The 19,958-nt window shown below is 39.2% G+C and overlaps 2 protein-coding genes across 6 annotated transcripts in view; both read right to left on the reverse strand.

Moving 5' to 3' along the window:
- Positions 1-1,202: 1,202 nt before the first annotated feature.
- Positions 1,203-3,925, reverse strand: ppiab (peptidylprolyl isomerase Ab (cyclophilin A)). Its single transcript, XM_067397431.1, has 5 exons — positions 3,719-3,925; positions 2,037-2,067; positions 1,850-1,938; positions 1,603-1,775; positions 1,203-1,518 (listed from the first exon to the last, which is right to left on the reverse strand). The coding sequence occupies exons 1-5, from the start codon at positions 3,785-3,787 to the stop codon at positions 1,386-1,388; spliced, it is 495 nt and encodes a 164-aa protein (XP_067253532.1). The 5' UTR covers positions 3,788-3,925; the 3' UTR covers positions 1,203-1,385.
- Positions 3,926-4,078: 153 nt separating this feature from the next.
- zmiz2 (zinc finger, MIZ-type containing 2) overlaps positions 4,079-19,958 on the reverse strand; it is a 52,462-nt gene continuing 36,582 nt past the window's right edge. For 4 of the 5 annotated variants that reach the window (XM_067397425.1, XM_067397427.1, XM_067397428.1 and 1 more), the window contains exons 4-19: positions 18,668-18,861; positions 18,043-18,226; positions 17,250-17,471; positions 15,990-16,184; positions 15,225-15,323; positions 14,830-14,995; positions 13,188-13,329; positions 12,878-13,088; positions 12,660-12,765; positions 11,953-12,110; positions 11,799-11,866; positions 11,085-11,153; positions 10,384-10,628; positions 10,042-10,211; positions 7,621-7,845; positions 4,079-6,612 (exon numbers count right to left, since the gene is read on the reverse strand). In XM_067397425.1, coding sequence (XP_067253526.1) covers positions 6,505-6,612; positions 7,621-7,845; positions 10,042-10,211; positions 10,384-10,628; positions 11,085-11,153; positions 11,799-11,866; positions 11,953-12,110; positions 12,660-12,765; positions 12,878-13,088; positions 13,188-13,329; positions 14,830-14,995; positions 15,225-15,323; positions 15,990-16,184; positions 17,250-17,471; positions 18,043-18,226; positions 18,668-18,861 — 2,562 coding nt within the window. In that variant the 3' untranslated portion in view covers positions 4,079-6,504. Of the gene's footprint in view, positions 6,613-7,620; positions 7,846-9,620; positions 9,904-10,041; positions 10,212-10,383; positions 10,629-11,084; positions 11,154-11,798; positions 11,867-11,952; positions 12,111-12,659; positions 12,766-12,877; positions 13,089-13,187; positions 13,330-14,829; positions 14,996-15,224; positions 15,324-15,989; positions 16,185-17,249; positions 17,472-18,042; positions 18,227-18,667; positions 18,862-19,958 lie in introns of those variants that run through there. The other variant, XM_067397430.1, reaches the window with a different exon arrangement.

The following is a 19,958-nucleotide window of genomic DNA, read 5'->3' on the forward strand; positions in this document are numbered from 1 at the left end:
TAGCCAAAGTATAAGACTTGGCTCCTTCACTGGTAATACAGAAAGCAGGGACCATTCCCTGAAGCCATGAATCATGCGGATTCACTGATATCGCCCCCCAGCGGCGAATCATTGAACAAGTGTCTGTCTATTACCTGATTCCTGATGAGTTTTATACATTTGTAGACGTTTTAATGAGGTATTTATATAATTAAAAAGAAAAATAGTAGTTAATAGTATCTGTTTTGCTGACCCATCCATAGAACAAAACAAGCCGTGAAAATTGATTAAAAAAATGCATATTATACAGGCACTTAATATTTAATGGTATGAGATTAGTTAACTGCATCTGATGGATCATACTTTAAATCAAACATTTGCAATGGATCTGTAAAAGCTGTTTTATGCACGTTTGGCATGAGTTTTGTTGTATTTACACCGTTTTGACCAGTGGTGTTTCGAATGCCCGTTAGTGAAACAGTGAATCATTTTGCGAAGCAATTGGTTCAATTGATTCTCCCATCAGTACCGGTGTTCATGTTCACTTAAAAGCAAAACCATTATTTTTATTTTAGCGTGATTGCAATATCGAGACAGCTTTTATTACTGTTCTATAGATATATTTTTTCAATGTTTTAGTCATTTTTATGTTTATACAGTTTTGATTAATTTCTTATTTTTTAGTTATAGTGCAATTTGAAAAGCTTCGTTTCTCCCATCACTACAGTAAGGAAATTCATGTTCCTTAAAAGCAAAACCATTTTTATTTAAGCATCACTGCTTTACTGAAATAGCTTTTATTACTGTATATATATAAATAATTTTTTTTAATGTTTTAGTCATTTTGTGTTTGTCATTTTTGTTTATAGTTTTAATGTTTATTTTTATTAATTCATTAGTTTATTTTTTGATGTTATTTTAGTATGCCAATGAAAATATAAAAAGTATAAACAAATAAAATTAAACATTCAAGTAAAGAGTTTTTTTTATGGATTTAGTTTTAACCACTTCACTAGTAAAGTGAACAGGGCACCACCTGCTGGTCAACAGAAAGAACTGCAGCAGCACGCTGCCATTTTGGAACCAAAACAGACTTTAATGGGCTCCTTATGAATGACTTCTATTACATGAACATAACAGCACAATGAGAAATTAAAGACATCAGGTTTCATCAGGAACAAAAGATCTGAGCTGTCAAGGAAAGAAAGAAAGAAATACAAAAATCTGTTGAAAGGAATCTTGATCCATCTTTAATCCATGTTTAACAAATTATGTCCTGGGGACCATCGGAATACATAAAACAGGACCATGACACATGAATTAGCATCTCATTCAGGAATGGCAATAAAAAAAGAAATCTATATAGTAAGGAATGTGCATGGTTGGGAAGGAGGTGTAAGCGACAATTAAAGTTGGCCACAATCAGCGATCAGGATCTTGGCAGAGCACTTCCCGCTGCTGCTTCCTTTTTTCTCCATAGCGTCCACCACTTCCATTCCTTCTACCACTTTCCCGAACACAACGTGTTTGCCATCGAGCCTGTTCATGGAGAAACCATACTTAGGCACTAACATCACCAAATGTAAATACAAATTAAAAATAAATTTTAAAAAAGCAGTTTACCAAGCGGTATCAGCAGTGCAGATGAAGAACTGGGATCCGTTGGTGTTCGGTCCAGCGTTGGCCATGGACAGGGTTCCCTTCCCTCCATGCTTCAGGGTGAAGTTCTCATCCGCAAACTTGTTGCCGTAGATGGACTTTCCACCAGTTCCATTATGGTTGGTGAAGTCGCCACCCTGCATGACAAAAGCATGACATCATCGTGATGTCAACCACAGAATCCTATGACATCACCGGCTTCAGATCTTACCTGGCACATGAACTTAGGGATGACGCGGTGAAATCCAGAGCCCTTGTAGCCAAAACCCTTCTCGCCGGTGCACAAAGCACGGAAGTTCTCTGTGTAGATAATGAGATATTAATATATAACGAGAAAGAGAACGTCTACATATTATCATTATTTATAAGAAACAAACTTAATATGGAAAAATGCTTACCAGCTGTTTTGGGAACAACATCAGCTCTCAGCTATTTAAATAGAAGGGGGAAAATAAAAAATAGAAATTAAGCTCTTATATGCAAAGTATATGTGTGGGAAAAATTGGGTGTTATCAAATATATTATATATATATATATATATATATATATATATATATATATATATATATATATATATATATATAAAAAAAAATTAATTTCACTTGCTAATAATGTGCGTTCTATACATATATTTAAGTATGTGTAATGTATAAAAAAATAAAACAAAATTTTATATACATATATGAAAACTTCTTTCCATGTTTTGTCTGCATTTCTTAAAGGGATAGTTCACCCAAAAATGAAAATTCTATCATTTACTCACTCACAAATTGTTCCAAATCTGTATAAATTTCTTTGTTCTGTTGAACATAAAGGAATTTATTTTGAAAAGTTTGTAACCAGGCCACTTTGGGGCACCATTAACTTCCATAGTAGGAAAAATAAATAAATATGGAAGTCAATGGTGCCCCAAAACTGTTCAGTTTAACACATTCTTCAGAATATCTTCCTTTGTGTTCTACAGAACAAAGAAAATTACACAGATTTGGAACAACTTGAGGGTGTAAATGACAATTTATTTTTGAGTGAACTATCCCTTTAATTTAGGTGCAGAAATACACTTATCCACTATGCATGACTAAGACTTATTTTTGTACCATAACCTTTCTTTAATGCAAAATTTTGAAATAAAAGGCAGCCATGAAAATCACAGCAAATCAAATACTGAGACAAACATTATCTAAATAATATTACATAGAGTATATCTGCGTCGTGATAAGCAAATAAAGGATTAAAGGCTTTGCAGTTTTGTTATTTCTATTGCCTATTTCTATTTTAAAATTAGGTAACAGTAATTTTTAGACCATAACTTTTAGAACAATAGCGGGGGAAAAGACGTTTAAGATGCTATGACGTCGCGTCGAGCAGGTTAGAATTCCATGACTTCCGCGTTTCTCTGGCAACATTGACAAGAACGCGCGAGACACTGATACTGCACGAGTGCGTTTATTGACATATCTGCAGTACCATTTATCAAAACGTATGGGAATCGTTTATTAATCAAGTCTGAGCACATTTTAAAGAGTCATTATAATAATTAAATGTAAATATTCAGTTCTGGTGAACAAGTTTCGCTAGACTGCTAAACTCCGGCATTCACCCCTCCCTTTTCAAAATGGCATCTTGGGTTTTGAAAAAAATGGTGAAAATGGCGTCTGTATAGAAAAAAAAAAAAAACGCGTGCAGCGCATCGCACGCGCAGACTGCGTCTGTAATCATCGAAAACTCCGCCATGTGCGCTCAGCTGTCAGTCTCCTGTCAAACACAGCAGCACAGCTCATTTTCTGCTGCTCTTAGATGCATTAAGCATCAGAATGAAGAACTACGTTACATATCAATCACAACCGGCAACGCTGTGGCGTCTGATTAACGGCAAGAAACATTGTTGCAGTTCGGCGCGGGGAAAAAACTGCTTCCTCATCCATCCATCTCAAGATGCTGAAACACTCGATCAGATTACAAGCATTTTATGAAAAAAAAAAAAAAAAAAACGTAATAGAAAAAATTCGTTAGATTTAAAAAGACGATGTGAGGCGAACGCACATGAACCACCGCAATCCAGTCACTTTCTGTGACCTACCTCCATTACAATCCTCCCGGCACTGTTTCCATCGATGGTGATGTCAAAAAAAACTTTGGGTTTGGCCATGATGAAAAAAATCAATTTGTATTAGCAGCTGATCACCGAATGAATCCTACAAAATGCCGCAGCTCATCGGGAAGTAGGATGTGTGCGAAAACGGGATATATAGAAGCAGCCAGCAGACCCTTTTTTCAATTGGAACCTATGAAGCCGAGGAACCGCTGAGTGACGTGCGCGTTAGCCAACTAGAAGCGGCGCGGATGAATAAATTACCGCTGCGCACGAACGCAGAGATCAGAGGGAGTGCGTTTGATTGACATCCTCATTGGCCCGTTAGAGTAGGCAGAAATGACGTTACTGCGTTCCATCCAATGAGCAACGAGGGCGGTGCCAGCGATCTGTCATGGCGCGAGGGCGGTGGCCAAAGACTGAGTTCGCCATTACTGCACAACATTTTATCACGATTAATAAATGTTTTGAAGATTAGATTAAGGATTTTTCTACATTTATTACGTAATTATGCGAACTTAAGTTACATTTAAACGTGCCACAATAAGATATAAAGCGAACTAAGTGAGTCAAAAAAGCTTTATTTTTCCCCTCAGAACGGACACGCCCCCTGAGCGGCGTTCCCGCGTCTTGACACAATGCGGTGCTGCTCAGCTCCAAATAAAGCCAATGAAACTCAATGGGGCTTAAGTCTTTACTTATAAAACATAATGGAAATATTTCACATCTTTAGAAAAACAAATCGATTTCAATTGTACATGTTTAATTCAATTGATAGAACTTAATGATCCACCAACACATGACAGTCAAACATCTTTTTGAACAGTTTGTTTAACAAGTGATGCTGGTTTCTCAGTTTTTCATGATCATGGTCACAGATTTTGATGAATTCATTTTCTTTTTTTTTCTCTTTCTAACAAATTCATAAACTCTGCTAGTTAACACAGAAGAGAGATGCATACAGGCCCATCAATTATCTTTATAATTATAATAACAATTATTATATAATCAAAGATAAAATTGTATGATACACAAATGACTTCAAACAAACGAAAAAAAGAACAAAAGCACATCCGTCGACTCATGATGCTCCCTGTATTGTTAATATACAAACTGCACTTCGCTAACGGTGCCCAAAGAGCGATGATAAATAATAAAATCAGACAAGACAGGAATCGACAGCAGACTCATCTCCCCTCCACCGTTTCTCTGCCGAGAAAGCGAGGGCTGAATGGAAAACGGGGGGAATGAAGCGCATGTCTGACATGAGCTCTTGTCATAGTGTTTCAAATGTTCTTTTTTCCATATCATGGGGTTAAGAGAAAGTTCACATCTGCGACAATAATAATACTATATCTGTACATATTTCACATGAATCCCAATGTTTTCCTCCTCAATTATGAGTGCGGCTATAAACATCAGTCCATTTCCTGTTGTGACGCTCCCACCCACCCAGATTTGTCCAAGCAAAATCTCACTACGGGAAGGTATTTGTCCAAAAACGCCCTCGTTGTGACTCCTCATGTGCATTTGTGTGTTTTGTAACCTGTCTACAAGGTGCTACTGGGCTGCTTGTGCTCTGTCTGGTTTCACACATTTTGTTGACAATGAAAACTTGTTTTCTACCAAATAACAGCCCAAACTTGCATATTTAAGGGCGAGTGAAATGCGTCTGCAAGTGAGGGTGTGATTTGAGCCAACAATGATCAAGGAAACTAGTCCTTTCTTGTAATGGTGGAAATCCACAGACCTCTACGGCTTAAAATCCACAGGGCAGGAAGACCGTTTTTAAAAAAAAGAACATTGAGGGGGGAAAAAATACTAACAAGAGACAGACGAAAACAGAGAGCAGGGTGTGGCATCAAATTAGTCTGAGTTTGTGCCAAAACACACTCGCAGTGTGGCTTGAGGTGTGCGTGTGTGTATTTGTTTGGGTGACTGATTCTTTGCCTTTAAATTCCTTCGTGTGTAGGCAAACCCATGGTGTGCAAAAGGTAATAGTGCACTTCTTTAATGCTACTCTTTAAGGTCTGACATTGTGATTGCCTCTATTAGCACTTTCAAAAGGAAAAAAGGCTACACTTGAGGTCTCCTTCAAGAAAAGAACATTTTAGATTAAGTCATTTGTGGTTTAAAACCATGTTACATCACATGGAGCTAGCTTTGTGGTCATCTTTGGGCAAAAAAAAGGGAATAAAACATAAGTTTGCCTGTTTATTAAAAGAATTAGGTTTTGTTTTTGGCTTTCCCCGTGTTTTTTCTGAAGTGTAGTACTTTAGATCAGCACTGAAGATAGTCCCTCATCTAATTTAGATTTAAAACAGGAGCTGCAATGAAAAACGAACAATGACCCGACCCCCCTCCACACACACACACACACACACACACACACACACACACACACACACACACACACACACACACACACACACAATGTCATTTACACCACACGAGTCTTGATGTGAGATGAGGCGTCTTTCTACAAAGGATTTCATATTCTTTTAAACTGAAATTCACAATAAAATCTCGACAGAGTTCAGAGAAGCAGACGAACGATAACATTGTCACAGGAGGAAAAAGAAAAAAAAAAAGATCTTCGTTGCACCTTCCCATGAGTCACTGCATTCCAGTCTCAGGAGGAAACAGTGCAAAGACGCAATCGGATATCTGTTACGCTTCCCAAACCTCCCCTGGACGAGCCGGGAGTGTGCGGGATTAGGGAGGCTGTCTGTTGGACGGTGATGCGCGGCTGATGTATGAGCGGGAAAAGGGGCTCAGTTGCTCTCGAACAGAGAGAGCAGGTCATCGTTACTGTTGTTGGGAAGGTCGGGAGGACCCAAGTAGGACAGCAGCTCATCTGGGTTCGTCAGCTCTGGGAGAAGCTGGAAAACAAAAAGGGAAGTCTGGGGTTAAGAATCGGCCTATGGAAATACCAAGGACACTCAAAACTCTCAGTTTATAATCGTAATGATAAATACAACATAGTTGGTTTTTTAAAAACATTATGAAATATATACCAACAAACAGGGCCTAAAACGGTTTTGCCACACTCGCCAATGGCCAGTGACTTAAGAAAATTTACCGGCCATAAATATTTTTTACCAGCCATGAAACATTTTAGATATCATTAAAAGTTCCTTTTCTCTTTGTATTTTGTTGCAGCAGGTTTATTAAGCTGTTGTCACTTTAAAGGGGTGGTGGTACAACTTTAGTGTGTAGTGTTGGAGTTTGAGCATAAACAACAGCATCCATCAGTGTCGACTCCGGTTTGAACAATGTAAGGCTGAACACAGTTACTGACAATCCTCATTTTGGCTGCGTGAGATTCTCCAGCTTGAACATAAATTCGGCTTATCACAAATATACGTTGTTCTTCTAATTCAGCCGATAGGACTTATCAATCCTCTATTGCTCACACATCATTACGTGATGCGAATTCGCAGGTCAGAGTTCACCAAACTTGAACTTTGGAAGACACTGAAATAAGAAACAACTTTGCATGAACTTGCGTTTCCGGTCTCCAGCATTCGTATGTGTATGAATGGAATGATAAGTGAAGTGTGACCACGCCATTTGCAAGGAAAATTTGTTGGACTAGAATATAACGGCGATCGTAAATAGTAAGAAGCGATTGATTGGGTACTGAACCGCTGACGAGACAGCGGAACAGAGCATGCATCCCAAAGAAGATAAGGGATGACCGCTATCCAAAACATGATTAATTGCAGAAATGGGACCTAAGCTGGAACGGTTGGCAAGGAAATCAAGTTGGTAGTAGGTGTACACGGAGTAAAATGCTGCGTTCGATTGAGACTCTTAGCACACCTCTAATTCAAGTAGGCAAAAATCATGACTGTTTGATCTGGAATAGCTGATTGATTCTGACTTACATCAAGGGGCGGCTCTGGAACATCACCAGGTCCCCCGGGGCCCCCCAGCCCAAAGCTGTCTGTGTGCATCCGGGGATTCTGGGAGGAGTTGCGGGAGTGCATGGGTCCACCGGGGCCACCCATGTTGGAGTTACCATGGAGAGCTTGATGCTGCTGTTGCTGCTGCTGTTGTTGCTGCTGTTGAAGGGGATTGTGGGAAGGGTCCATGCGACTAGAGTGGGGCATCTTTATTAAAAGCGGGAAAGTGTAAAGAGATGGTCAGTGAAGCTGGAACACACATCAAAGTAATTTGAAGTGACTTGTCTTGTGCTTCTTTTAAAGCGGGTGTGAAAAGCAGCAGCTGCGAGTGACAGACAGGAACACTGTGCCGTCGTACACAGAGCTGTTTGAATAGCTCTTACATGCAATGACATACGTGGATGACAGAAACTAAGATGCCAGTAAAAGATATTTGGGTATGCATTCAACACAATAGTTGCAGCAAACTAGCCACGCCATTTCAAGTCATATAGTCAAATGAATTTATGGATCTACATGATTATTTAATTTTAGAGGTTTAATCTGCAAGCTAGTTGGCGACAGACAGACAGACAGACAGACAGACAGAACGATAGATAGATAGATAGATAGATAGATAGATAGATAGATAGATAGATAGATAGATAGATAGATAGATAGATAGATAGATAGATAGATAGATAGATAGATAGATAGACAGACAGATAGATAGACAGATAGATAGACAGATAGATAGACAGATAGATAGATAGACAGATAGATAGACAGATAGATAGAGAAACAGATAGACAAACAGACAGACAGATGTACGGGCGGACGATAAATAGATAGATACAGACAGACAGATACAGACAGACAGACAGACAGAACGATAGATAGATAGACAGATAGACAGATAGATAGATAGATAGACAGATAGACAGATAGATAGATAGATAGATAGATAGATAGATAGATAGATAGATAGATAGATAGATAGATAGATAGACAGATAGATAGACAGATAGATAGACAGATAGATAGACAGATAGATAGATAGACAGATAGATAGACAGATAGATAGACAGATAGATAGAGAAACAGATAGACAAACAGACAGACAGATGTACGGGCGGACGATAAATAGATAGATACAGACAGACAGATACAGACAGACAGATAGTTAGATTGACAGACAAACAGAGAGATGGTAGAGGTCGACCGATAGTGGATTTTACCGATAATGATAACTAGGTTGGACCGCACTGGCCTATAACCGATTAACCAACCGATACTGAACCATGAAAATGTACTGTACTTATTAAATGAAATATTAATATTAATGTTAAATATTAGTACTTAATCATTCATGTTAGTTTATAGTGCATTAACAAATGTTAACAGATACAACTTTAAAATGTAAAAATGTATTAGTAAATGCTGAAATGAATGATCTAACAATGAACAATACTTCTACAGTATCTATTAACCTTAGTTCATGTTACAGATGGACTCTTTTTGTAAATTGTTACTATTTCATATAAATCCAAACAAACAGTCATGCTTAAAGATGGCCATCTTAAAATATCTACACAAAGGCCATAGCATTAAAAAAAAAGTTACATATGTATACTCTCACACGTTACTTGCTTCTAATTTAGAACACTTGATGATTATCTAATAATATGTGTTACAGTTGACGATTAAAAAAACAACAACTGTAATTGGATGCATTTCTGATTTGTTTCTGTCAGCAGCATGAACAGATCAATTTGCTTTCTCACGTCACTATCATTAAATATATTGATATAGATTAATGCAAACAGATGTCAGAATTGCATCTATTTTTGCAACACTGTTTTACTGTTTGAGGTACTTCTAATATTAGTGTCCTCTTAGCCTTGACGGCAAACATACTGCAGTTCTTTCTCTACTAATGCAGCATCTAGTCAACAAATTTATAATGATATGAAAACATGTAGTGTAGTGTACTGTATACATACCGTTTTGATGTCTATGCTTTAAATCTGCATCTGAAATGTCCCTCTCCGTGAAGCGCGCAGTCTCACGTGTCAAAACAAACTCCACGAAGCGTCTGTGATCGTTTTTATTTCGCCTCTAGAGGTCGCTCTCATACTGTATAATGACAGCGGACCCTTCTCAGCCACTCCAGCAACAGACGCAACCAACAAAAAAATATCGGTATGGATTTTTGCCAATAACTGATTGTTCCAGCAATCAGTTATCAGTGCCGATTATTTGACAAAACGATCAATCGTTCGACCTCTAATAGATGGACAGACAAACAAACAGACGGATGGATAGCTAGACAGATAGACAGACAGACAGACAGAAGGACTGACAGACGGATAGACAGACTTTATCAATCCCTTGTGGTAAAATTATATTTACAAGCAAACCCACCTGTCCTGACATCGGGTGTCCCACAGGTTTTTCAGGAGTAAGGAGCCCACTCGGCAGGTCAGGCTGGTAGGACAGTGGGGGCGGCCCGGAGGCAAACTCCCCAAGGGTCGGTGTGCCGGGGGCATTGGGAAAGTCTGAAAAGCCTGGTTGGTTAGAGTATCCTGACCCACCTGAAAGATATGCAACAATAAATCAACTGGAGGTCAAAATGTACTTCATCTAAATCTATTATGACTCCAAAGCAGAGTATTCACTTATAAGATGCTTACTGAAACGTTTTCATAAGCACATAAATGCTTTTGTGGTCCCTATGAGGCCTTTACAACCAGATGAGACAACTACCTTGGCTGGGATAATCAGGTGTGCTGCTGCTGCCACCTTGTGGCAGAGACTGGTAGGGCGAGGAGGCCGGGCCCAGAGCTGCAATCATCTCCATGACGCTGGGCAAGATCATATGACTAGGGCTCAGGGTGCGACAGCGTTTCAGGGCAGGGCCGTCTGGGTCCTCTTTAATATGCAGGTCTGGTTTCACCGGGACTGGCTTCCAGCTACACACCGGATCAATGGTGATCTCCTCATAATCCGAACTAAACACAAGGAGAAAGAAGTTAAAAACTACAAATTCAGAACCAACCGCAGCTTATTTTGGCAAAGAAGCTTGAACTTAGACAGGAAGTGGGTGTCTGACCACCACATAAATCAACTGACCACCTTTGATGGAGCACAGCTGGACAATACTGGCGATACTAATGCCATGAACCTCACAAAATTCTGGAAAATGCAGCTTCCTTTGAAATGCTCATTAAAACAGCCTGGGAATTTCTAAACAACAATCTGTGCACTCTGACTCTGGGAAATTGGGTAGAGGCCAGCTAATCAAACTGGATAGGCCTATTTCACCCAGTTTTTGCCATTTTTGTGTGCAACACATGTCACATGGTCAGCGAACAGTCAATGTACTGGAAGATTACAACTGATAGTAGTATAATTTAGTAAATTCAGTTTAGATGCTACAGAGGTTACATTATTGCAAAGAAACTTACTTCTGGATGTAGATCAGAATGCCCAACATGTACTGGTCCACTTCTAGCCCCTCCAGAAGAGCTGTTTTACTGCAAAGAACAATATGTCAGCTATATACCATGTGAATACCATTTTTAGGCATGCACCGATATGCAATATGATATTATACAGGCCGATAAGCAAATAACTATTTTCATGTTATGACCAATAATAATAATAATAATAAATAATAATAATATTATTAAAGTAAAATATTTCTTGTTTTTTTAGATTAATTAAATAGTATTCTAACATTATTATTAATACAATAATATTAATAAATATTTGTTAAAATAAATATTAAAGTTCTATAATATTTTGTCCAGATAAATATAACAATTAAATATAACATAAAAACTAATAAAAACTCAAATCATAAAAAAAAAAAAAACATTATAATATATAGTACAAAAAAAAAAGGATATTCATTCTGAGATCTGTTAAAGATTAGATTTAGCATTGTTATTAAATTTAGAGTTTTTAATAACTTCTAGTGAGTTTTGTATGATGATAAAGGTGACAAAAGTATGCATACACAATTATAAATCCAGTGTCATCTATTCCCGAAAATCTGTAATATCGGCAAATAACTGCTACAGTATGGATATATAGTGCATCCCTACTCATTTTCTTAGTTTTAAAATAAGAAAAATGGCATGAAGACAGAAAGCAAAGGAGAAGAACACAGTTCTTACTTGCACACAGGACAACGCCAAGTTCCTCTCTCACAGTTGAGCTGCAGGTACGATTCCAGGTCAAAGCACTATGGACAAACAAAGACGTTATTTATCACAGAAACTCACTTTATGGTGTCATGTGATTCAAACTCAAGTTAGTGGGCCTCCTCACCTGTATATGTCTGCAGTCGTGGCCCCTGGCAGGAAGCTGGATGCGCCGGAAGGTGATCGGACACTTGAGCGAGACCTTGATGGCCGTCTGTTCCACGCCGTCCTCGCCGTTAAGTCCGGGAGTTCCTGGGATGGTACCGCTACTAAAGTTCCTCTTAACTGTGAAAAAAGACGAGTTGTCATTGAGAAATCCATGTACAAAAGTTTGGGGTCGGTAAGATTTTTTTTACATTTTTAAAAGAAGTCTCTTATGCTCACCAAGGCTGCATTTATTTGATCAAAAATACAAAAAAAAAAGCAATATTGTGATATATTAATACAATTTAAAATATCTGTTTTCTGTTGTAATATATTTTAAAATGTAATTTATTCCTGTGATCAAAGCTGAATTTTCAGCATTGTTAATCCAGTCTTCAGTGTCACATGATCCTTCAGAAATCATTCTAATATGCTGATTTGCTACTCAAGAAACATTTGAAAAACAGTCATATGCTGCTTAATATTTTTGTGGAAACAAAATTGATGAATAGAAAGCATTTAGTTGAAACAGAAATCTTTTGTAACATTATACATGTTTTCAATGTCACTTTGATCAATTCAACGTGTCCTTGCTGAATTAAAGTATTTTAATTACTTAAAAAATATATCTTACTGCCCCTAAACTTCTGGATTTTAGTGCATGTGCAAAAGATCATGCCGTTCACTCACTCTTAGTGACACAGTGCTCTGCTGGCAGGAGCCTCTTCTTCATCAGACCCTGAAGCACGGAGCGCACAGACGGCCTGTGAACCAGCTGCAGCACGAACAGATGAGACTACGGGGGAAAAAGAAACAGGAAATGAACACTGACCCATATAAAACAAATATTAGTCAGGCTGTTTGTAATTAACTACACGAAAATGTGCAATGTGAGTCTCTGTACTTACACAGCAGCAGGCTGTGACCGTTATCTGGATGGTGTTGCGTCCTGGCTGGCACACTTGCTTCAGGTAAAGGGGTTTGTGGGAGGTCTTGTTGTCCCCACGCTCGATGGTGAGAGGTGTGGCGTTGACGCTCACCTGCACCGATGCCGGCCAGTTGGTGTTCATCTGCCGGTCTTCGTGGTGATAGCACTTAAACTGCAGCTCCAGGTCAGGCCTGTTAAACACGTGATGATTAAACATTGAATCCAACAACACCGACACATTAAACATTCACAAAATCAAAGACTGCAAGGGACAGATGTTGCACTCTGACCTCATCATAAGAGTCTTATATACGGAGTCTCGCAGCTGGAAGACGTGGTTGCTGACGGCCAGGTTGTGCTCCAATCTAAAGGGCTCCAACACCACCCCGTCCCTTACAGGGAAGGTCAGACGCAGGTCATCACTGGGGTTTCCTGCAGACAGAAGAGCAGAGTTTCAGTTACTGAAGTATCTTCAGTTACTAAAAGTAAAGTAAACAATGTCATAATACCTCATTTGACAGGTGCATTTGTTGCTCATTATTTATTCCACAACACCAAGCATCTGATAATAAATAGTGTTGTCAAAAGTACCGACTTCGGTACCATGTGGGTACTGAAATTTAAAAAATGTGACACTTTGAGCGGATTCATAAACACCTCTGATTGGCCACTGTGTTCACGCGCTCAACAGATACATCTGTGATTGGCTACAATGATCAACGCTTCAAAAACATGTTGTAAACAGACATCAATGCACACGGAAGTGTTTGAAAGCAAACTTTGTATCAAAGTCGGTACTTTTGACAACACTATCTGACAATTGGGGCTTACCGAGACGAGGATACTAGTACTCAGGTGGTCATGTGATCTCAAGATGGAGGCCACCATAAGAGGAACCACCCTTTATGCAGTGATGTTATTGAAATGTTTCATAGAAATTCTGCCTTGGCAACTAACTGAATTGAATCAAGCTAAAGTAATGAAATTACTAAAAATAAAATTGAAATAAAAATAAGTTAAAGCTAAATAAAATTATAAAAATGTAAAAATGCACAAAAAGCACAAAAACATTCCTAAACTAAACATTTTAATATAAAACTTAAAATATAAATACAATAAATATTATATATATAATTCATATCTAATATAAATATTAATAAATATTATAATAGCATATAATAATAATAATAATAATAATAATAATAATAATACTATTCACAACACTGCCCTTATGTGGAATAAAACAGCATTATATGACTGAGTTTTCATCTCATGTGATTTAGCATTTTTAACCAATTTTGCTTTGGTAATGTGAGGATTTCTGAGTACAATAGAATATTTAACAAAAAAACATAGGTGCAACTTTATTTGAATCCATCAGGAATCGACTGGATTGGTGGTCTTTATATAACTATGCTTTCCTGTAGCTCAGTGGTTAGAGCATGGCACTAGCAATGCCAAGGTCATGGGTTCGATCCCAGGGTTAGCACATACTCAGATACAAATGTATAGTATAATGCAATGTAAGTCGCTTTGGATAAAAGCGTCTGCCAAATGCATAAATGTAAATGTAAATGTAAATAACATGGATGGATAGGAGGAGTTAAAAAACTTAAAATAGTTTCAGAAGTGGAGCAAATTACTATATTTTGATAAAAGATTATGAATATTAATGCACTGTTTTCTCTATAAGAACATACACCGATAAATAGTTCACAATAAAACCAGTAATGTTGAGTAAATATGTTTCATTAACTAAAACATGTTTTGTTAATTTCTTCAAGTGTTAAAGAGGAGAAAACTTTTTTCCCATGTCTTAGGCATTTATTAATGTGACAATAAAAGATTTACATTTACATCACAGAGAATTATAAACGAGGACTACAGAGATAGGAGGAGGGGTGTTGCCTTATATGCAGTGCTGTGTGTTACCTGTAGGGGGCTGCAGAGAGTTGATATTGGGTTTGACGTCATGGAGGAAGGGCGATTTGACGTCTTGACCGGGGGACATATACGGCATCGAACTGCCAGGGGTCATGGGAGGGGTGGGATTTCCTGGGAGAGGAGAGCTGGGATATCCTGGCATCGCACGTCCGGGCTGTGAAAAAGACGAGACACATGCATAGGCATTACGATCTGCAGCCAGATTATCTTTACAGTCAGATTTTCATAACCGATACTCTGCAAAACAGATTCAGCTGTGTGGAGTTTGGACCCTGGCTGCCAAAGTCCGATCGGGGCTCTCACGAGATGGTGAAATATTAACAGGAAGCTCCTACCGACTCGTGTTTCACCAAACACACATGCATGCAAGAGAGGACACCAACCCCGTTGACTGTGGCCTGGTTGAAGGTGCTGTACCCAGCTGCTGTCACTCCTGAGGACAGGCTGTTGTGGCTGTTGCCCTGTCCGTTAAACTGGTCCGCCTGTTAAGCAAACACAACTCTTTCAACATCAGACTTAAAACCAGAGTGAGCCAACCCATCCCCCGGTTAAGCATAGTTTTGGAGAGCTCGTTGCAATGCATTTATTAGAAATTAGCCAAAACAGGTATCTTACATCTTGTATTTAAAATCTGTAAGCATTGCAAGCCACACTAGGTATTGGAACGGACCGTAGGCGGTGCACACTACAGCGATATGACAAAGGCGATAATCTACCGCTGTAATTCCAAACCCAGCATGGAATTTAAACCACCTGGGTTGGTTCGTCTTTCGCTGGTACTACCAAAAAATCTTTTCACGACTAGTTGCCTCTTTAAAGTTCACTGGCGTATTTGTCAGTATCAAATGCCAGTGTGTTTCTCTAAAAATGGCAGCTTGTTTGTCACTAATACGGACAAAAGGAACCTGTTCTTTGGGAAACATGATACCACTTGCAGCCTGCGATGTGTTGCAATTTGCAAGTGAAAGCTTACTGATAGATTTCAAACTGAAAAATATGACTATACGTTACAGAAAGTACCTAAATTTGGTTACTAGGGTGGTTACTAACTGCTCAAGCACATTGATTTGAAGTATCTTACATATCCGTAGCAGGGTTTTTTAAATACTAACTGTATGTATGAGCAATAATACTGATGATCTTTGTACCTTGTAGTATTGGCTGGGGTTTCCTGGTCCTGCAGGATACTGGGCCATATTGGGTTGCTGGAGGGGCATTCGGTGGGTTGGGTAAGACGGGGAAGGAGCGGACCGCTGTGGCCCAGGACCATGGTACTGCATGGGCTGGCCTGGGTACGGGCCCCCAGCTCCCATACCAGGACCGTACTGCTGACCCGGAAATCCCTGTAAGAAAAGAACAACAGTCATTCTAGGATAGAAGCAAGTTGTCAGCACTATGTTCATATTTTTAAATTAGGTTTTATCATGTTGACTCCTCAAACAGACTGTCTTTAAAGGATTAGTTCACTTCAGAAATAAAATTTCCTGATAATTTACTCACCCCCATGTCATCCAAGATGTTCATGTCTTTCTTTCTTCAGCTGAAAAGAAATTAAGGTTTTTGAGGAAAACATTCCAGGATTTTTCTCCATATAGTGGACTTCAACAGTTACCAACAAGTTGAAGGTCCAAATTGCAGTTTCAGTGCAGCCATTGGAATGGATCTCGACATGCTTCAAAGGGCTCTACACAATCCCAGACAAGGAATAAGGGTCTTATCTAGTGAAACAATCTGTCATTTTCTATTAAAAAAAAAAAAATTATACATTTTAACCATAAATGCTCATCGTAGGGCGAAAAACTCCATCTCATTTTCTCCAACTTTAAAATTGTACAACAACATTGTTTTACCTTTTTTGTAAAGGCCGTTTGACTTAGTCTTTGCATGTTTGCTGTGTAGACAATGGATCAGTACTTTCGCCTACGTCACGCGTGACCTTTCCAACATCACTACGTAATGCGTGGCGCATCGCAAAGCAGTGCAAGACGAGCATTTGTGGTTAAAAATATATAGATTTTTATTTTGTTTAGAAAATAACAGATTGTTTTGCTGGATAAGACCTTTATTCCTCGTCTGGGATTGTGTAGAGCCCTATGAAGCTGCACTAAACTGGACCTTCAAACCATTGGTAACAATTAAAGTCCACTATATGGAGAAAAATACTGTGTTTTCCTCAAAAACCTTAATTTCTTTTCGACTGAAGAAAGAAAGACAAACATCTTGGATGACATGGGGGTGAGTAAGATATTTTAATTCTGAATTTAACATCTAGTTTGTAATATTGACCCCAACAAAAGCCATTAGGAAAATGTTGGCTTGTCTATCATAGAACCTAGTGGAACTGTTCAGAAGCATGTCTTATAAATCATCCAGCTCACTGTGACATCTGAAAGCGAGTCTCCACTCACATCGGAGTTGTAGGGGCGTTTCAAGCCCTGCTGGTGGCGTGGAGGACCCTGCTGGCCTCCAGGGTAGACTGGATGCTGGGGCAACCTCTGGCCCTGCTGTGGGTACATGGGTCCCATGGAAGGGGGTCTGGAGCCGACCATTCCAGAGGGGGCCATGCCGGGCGGTCCACGGGGTCCGGAGTGCGACAGGAACTGGGTGTTGTAAGAGGAAGCACCACCCATCTGCAGAGCAAAACAACACAGAGATCCACACCCATCAGAACCAGCATTGGGTAACAATGGCTGGAGACGTGCCTGCTGCCATGACTTATGGCAGTCGGGCCCTAGGCATGAAAGGGAAACGGCAACTAGGTCACCACCGTAAACAATCAAAATCCTGTGTGGCCATGATGTCTGCCATCTAAACCCAGGCAGACAGGCGGCATGTGAAATCTGCTGGAAAAATGAGGGGAAAATACTTTAGCTTTTTTTGTTGCAATAATTAAAGCCATGTTTTTAGAATCAGGGCTCGTTTATCCGCATTCATCCAGCAGGGGGCAATTTGAGTACAATGAAACCAGAGGTTACTGTGTGTCACACAAGACTGCTAAAGTGGAGTGCAAAGCATTTACCACAAAAAATGATCAGAAAACAGATTAACAGCATGAGAAAAAAAAAAAACAAGGGGACACGATTTATTTCCAAAACATTTAAGCATGTCGAGATGTATTCCAATGACCTTCCCTTCAGTGCAGTTCACCTCAACAAAGGTCAACCGCACATAACATCAACACAAACAAGTCAGGTCACTTACAGGCCCATAGTTCAGCTCCTGGTTTTGCTTCTCCTGTATCGCGGCGACTGTTGCCGTAGCGGTGGCTGTCGCTGTGGCAGCGGCTGCAGCTACAGCAGCTGCGGCGGCCGCTTGGGTGAAGTCGGTGGGTGGGCGGACTCCATGGGGCGGCATCCCGAGGGAACCCCCTCCGTTATTGGGGTAACTAAAGAGGATAGACAAAAAGGCAAACAGGATATGAAGTGCATCCCATTCATGCTATTAAATGCTCAATAATGTGAGCCGGCATATTTGTAAGAGGTGACGTAAGTGGAGCTGATTATTCATGTTGTCGTAGCAGCAAGGTGTTGTGTGAGTGGTCTGGTGAGCCAAGGGGGATGCTGACTGCTCCGAGTCAGTGATTCAAAAGATTTATTGCGATGCAAATTGATCTTAAGGGACGCAACCGTGTGAGTGTGTGTTTCTATGAGTCAGCGCAGGGGTGGGACATTACAGCGCACACATCCCCCACTGTGGTGACGTCCGCCGGCTGCCTGACGTCATGCAACTCCCACAAGGAGCAGAGTCTAAATACAGCCACACAATCACACAGACACTCATGGACCGCATGGACACTATTTACTTTCCCTCTCAAGCTTCTCCTCACCTGCCCCCATATCCAGGCCCGGCTGGGTATCCCCCGCTGGGCCGCCCGTACATGCCCTGCTGCATGTAGCCCTTGTTGGGCTCGGGGTAGCCCTGCTGGCTCATAAACTGAGGGGAGTTCATTCCCGGGCTGTTGCCAGGCATCATGTGACCACCGGCTGAGTTTCCGCCTGGACCCATGGGAGCACCAAAAACCTGGTGAAAACAGGAGGAATTTTTAGCTCAGTCATAAACGTAATTGAATGTTTTGTTTGCTATTTTTTGATATAAATAGTTGCTGTAAGGTAGAAATCTTTTATCTCCATATTTTGTCATTTTTATTTCTTTTCCCCATAAATCATTGCTATTGGTCACCCTTTATGTCTGTCTGTGGGTTTTGGAAATATTTAACCAAAGCAAAGTATTAAAAAGAATTTGTGACTAAACTTCGTAACTCTATTCGCTCCTCAAACTGTCAGTCAAACCTTAAAATGATAATGTTTTATGTATTCAAGGAGCAGAGAAGTGTATTTTAGTCTAGCATTTGTCGTCGAATCATAGCCAATACAGTCTTAAATAGCCTTTGAGTAGCACTTCGTCTTTAATAACATGAGATTTTGGCCAAATGTCAGAAAAAACTGAGTGCTCACATAGGTACAGTACACTTAATTACCTGTAAGTTGATGAAAACGCACTTACTGCCTCAGATGCGGCCATTCAAATGATGGACAAAAAAACGTATGCTCAAAATTTGGTGGTCAAAAACCTTGTAACTCTATTTGAGCTTGATTTTGGTAAAATGTTAATAATCTAGTGACAAATGCAAGTGTCTGACTATATATGCTGAAAAGTAGCGTTTTTGGTGATGTGAGGTTTCCAACCAACAAATATATTCATTACTTTAAAAATATATCTTTTAATATTTAATAATTTAACAATTCAGTTAATACATAAATCAAATACAAGTGACTAAATAATTAACTTTTTAAATATAAGCAGTGCATTCAATAACATAAGTAGGTATAAGTATATGAGTTGGACATGATCAAAAGAGATGTTTATTTTATTAATATGTTTTTTTAGTTATTAAAAAATATAAATGTAACTATAAAAATTATTTATAAGAATTTATTATTTACTATATTTATATAATTATTAAGTATTTCTCAATTAACCAAGAACAACTCAATGATTCTGAATGCTGATTCATTGACAACAACAAGAATTTTTTGTTTGAGAAGCAGACTTGACTAGGACATCCCAGGGACATGCAGTGATTTCTTTGCTTTGAGGTAAACAAGTCGGTGACGTCA

This window comes from Chanodichthys erythropterus, chromosome 10, assembly GCF_024489055.1.
Source record: "Chanodichthys erythropterus isolate Z2021 chromosome 10, ASM2448905v1, whole genome shotgun sequence".
Classification (NCBI taxonomy): Eukaryota; Metazoa; Chordata; class Actinopteri; order Cypriniformes; family Xenocyprididae; genus Chanodichthys; species Chanodichthys erythropterus.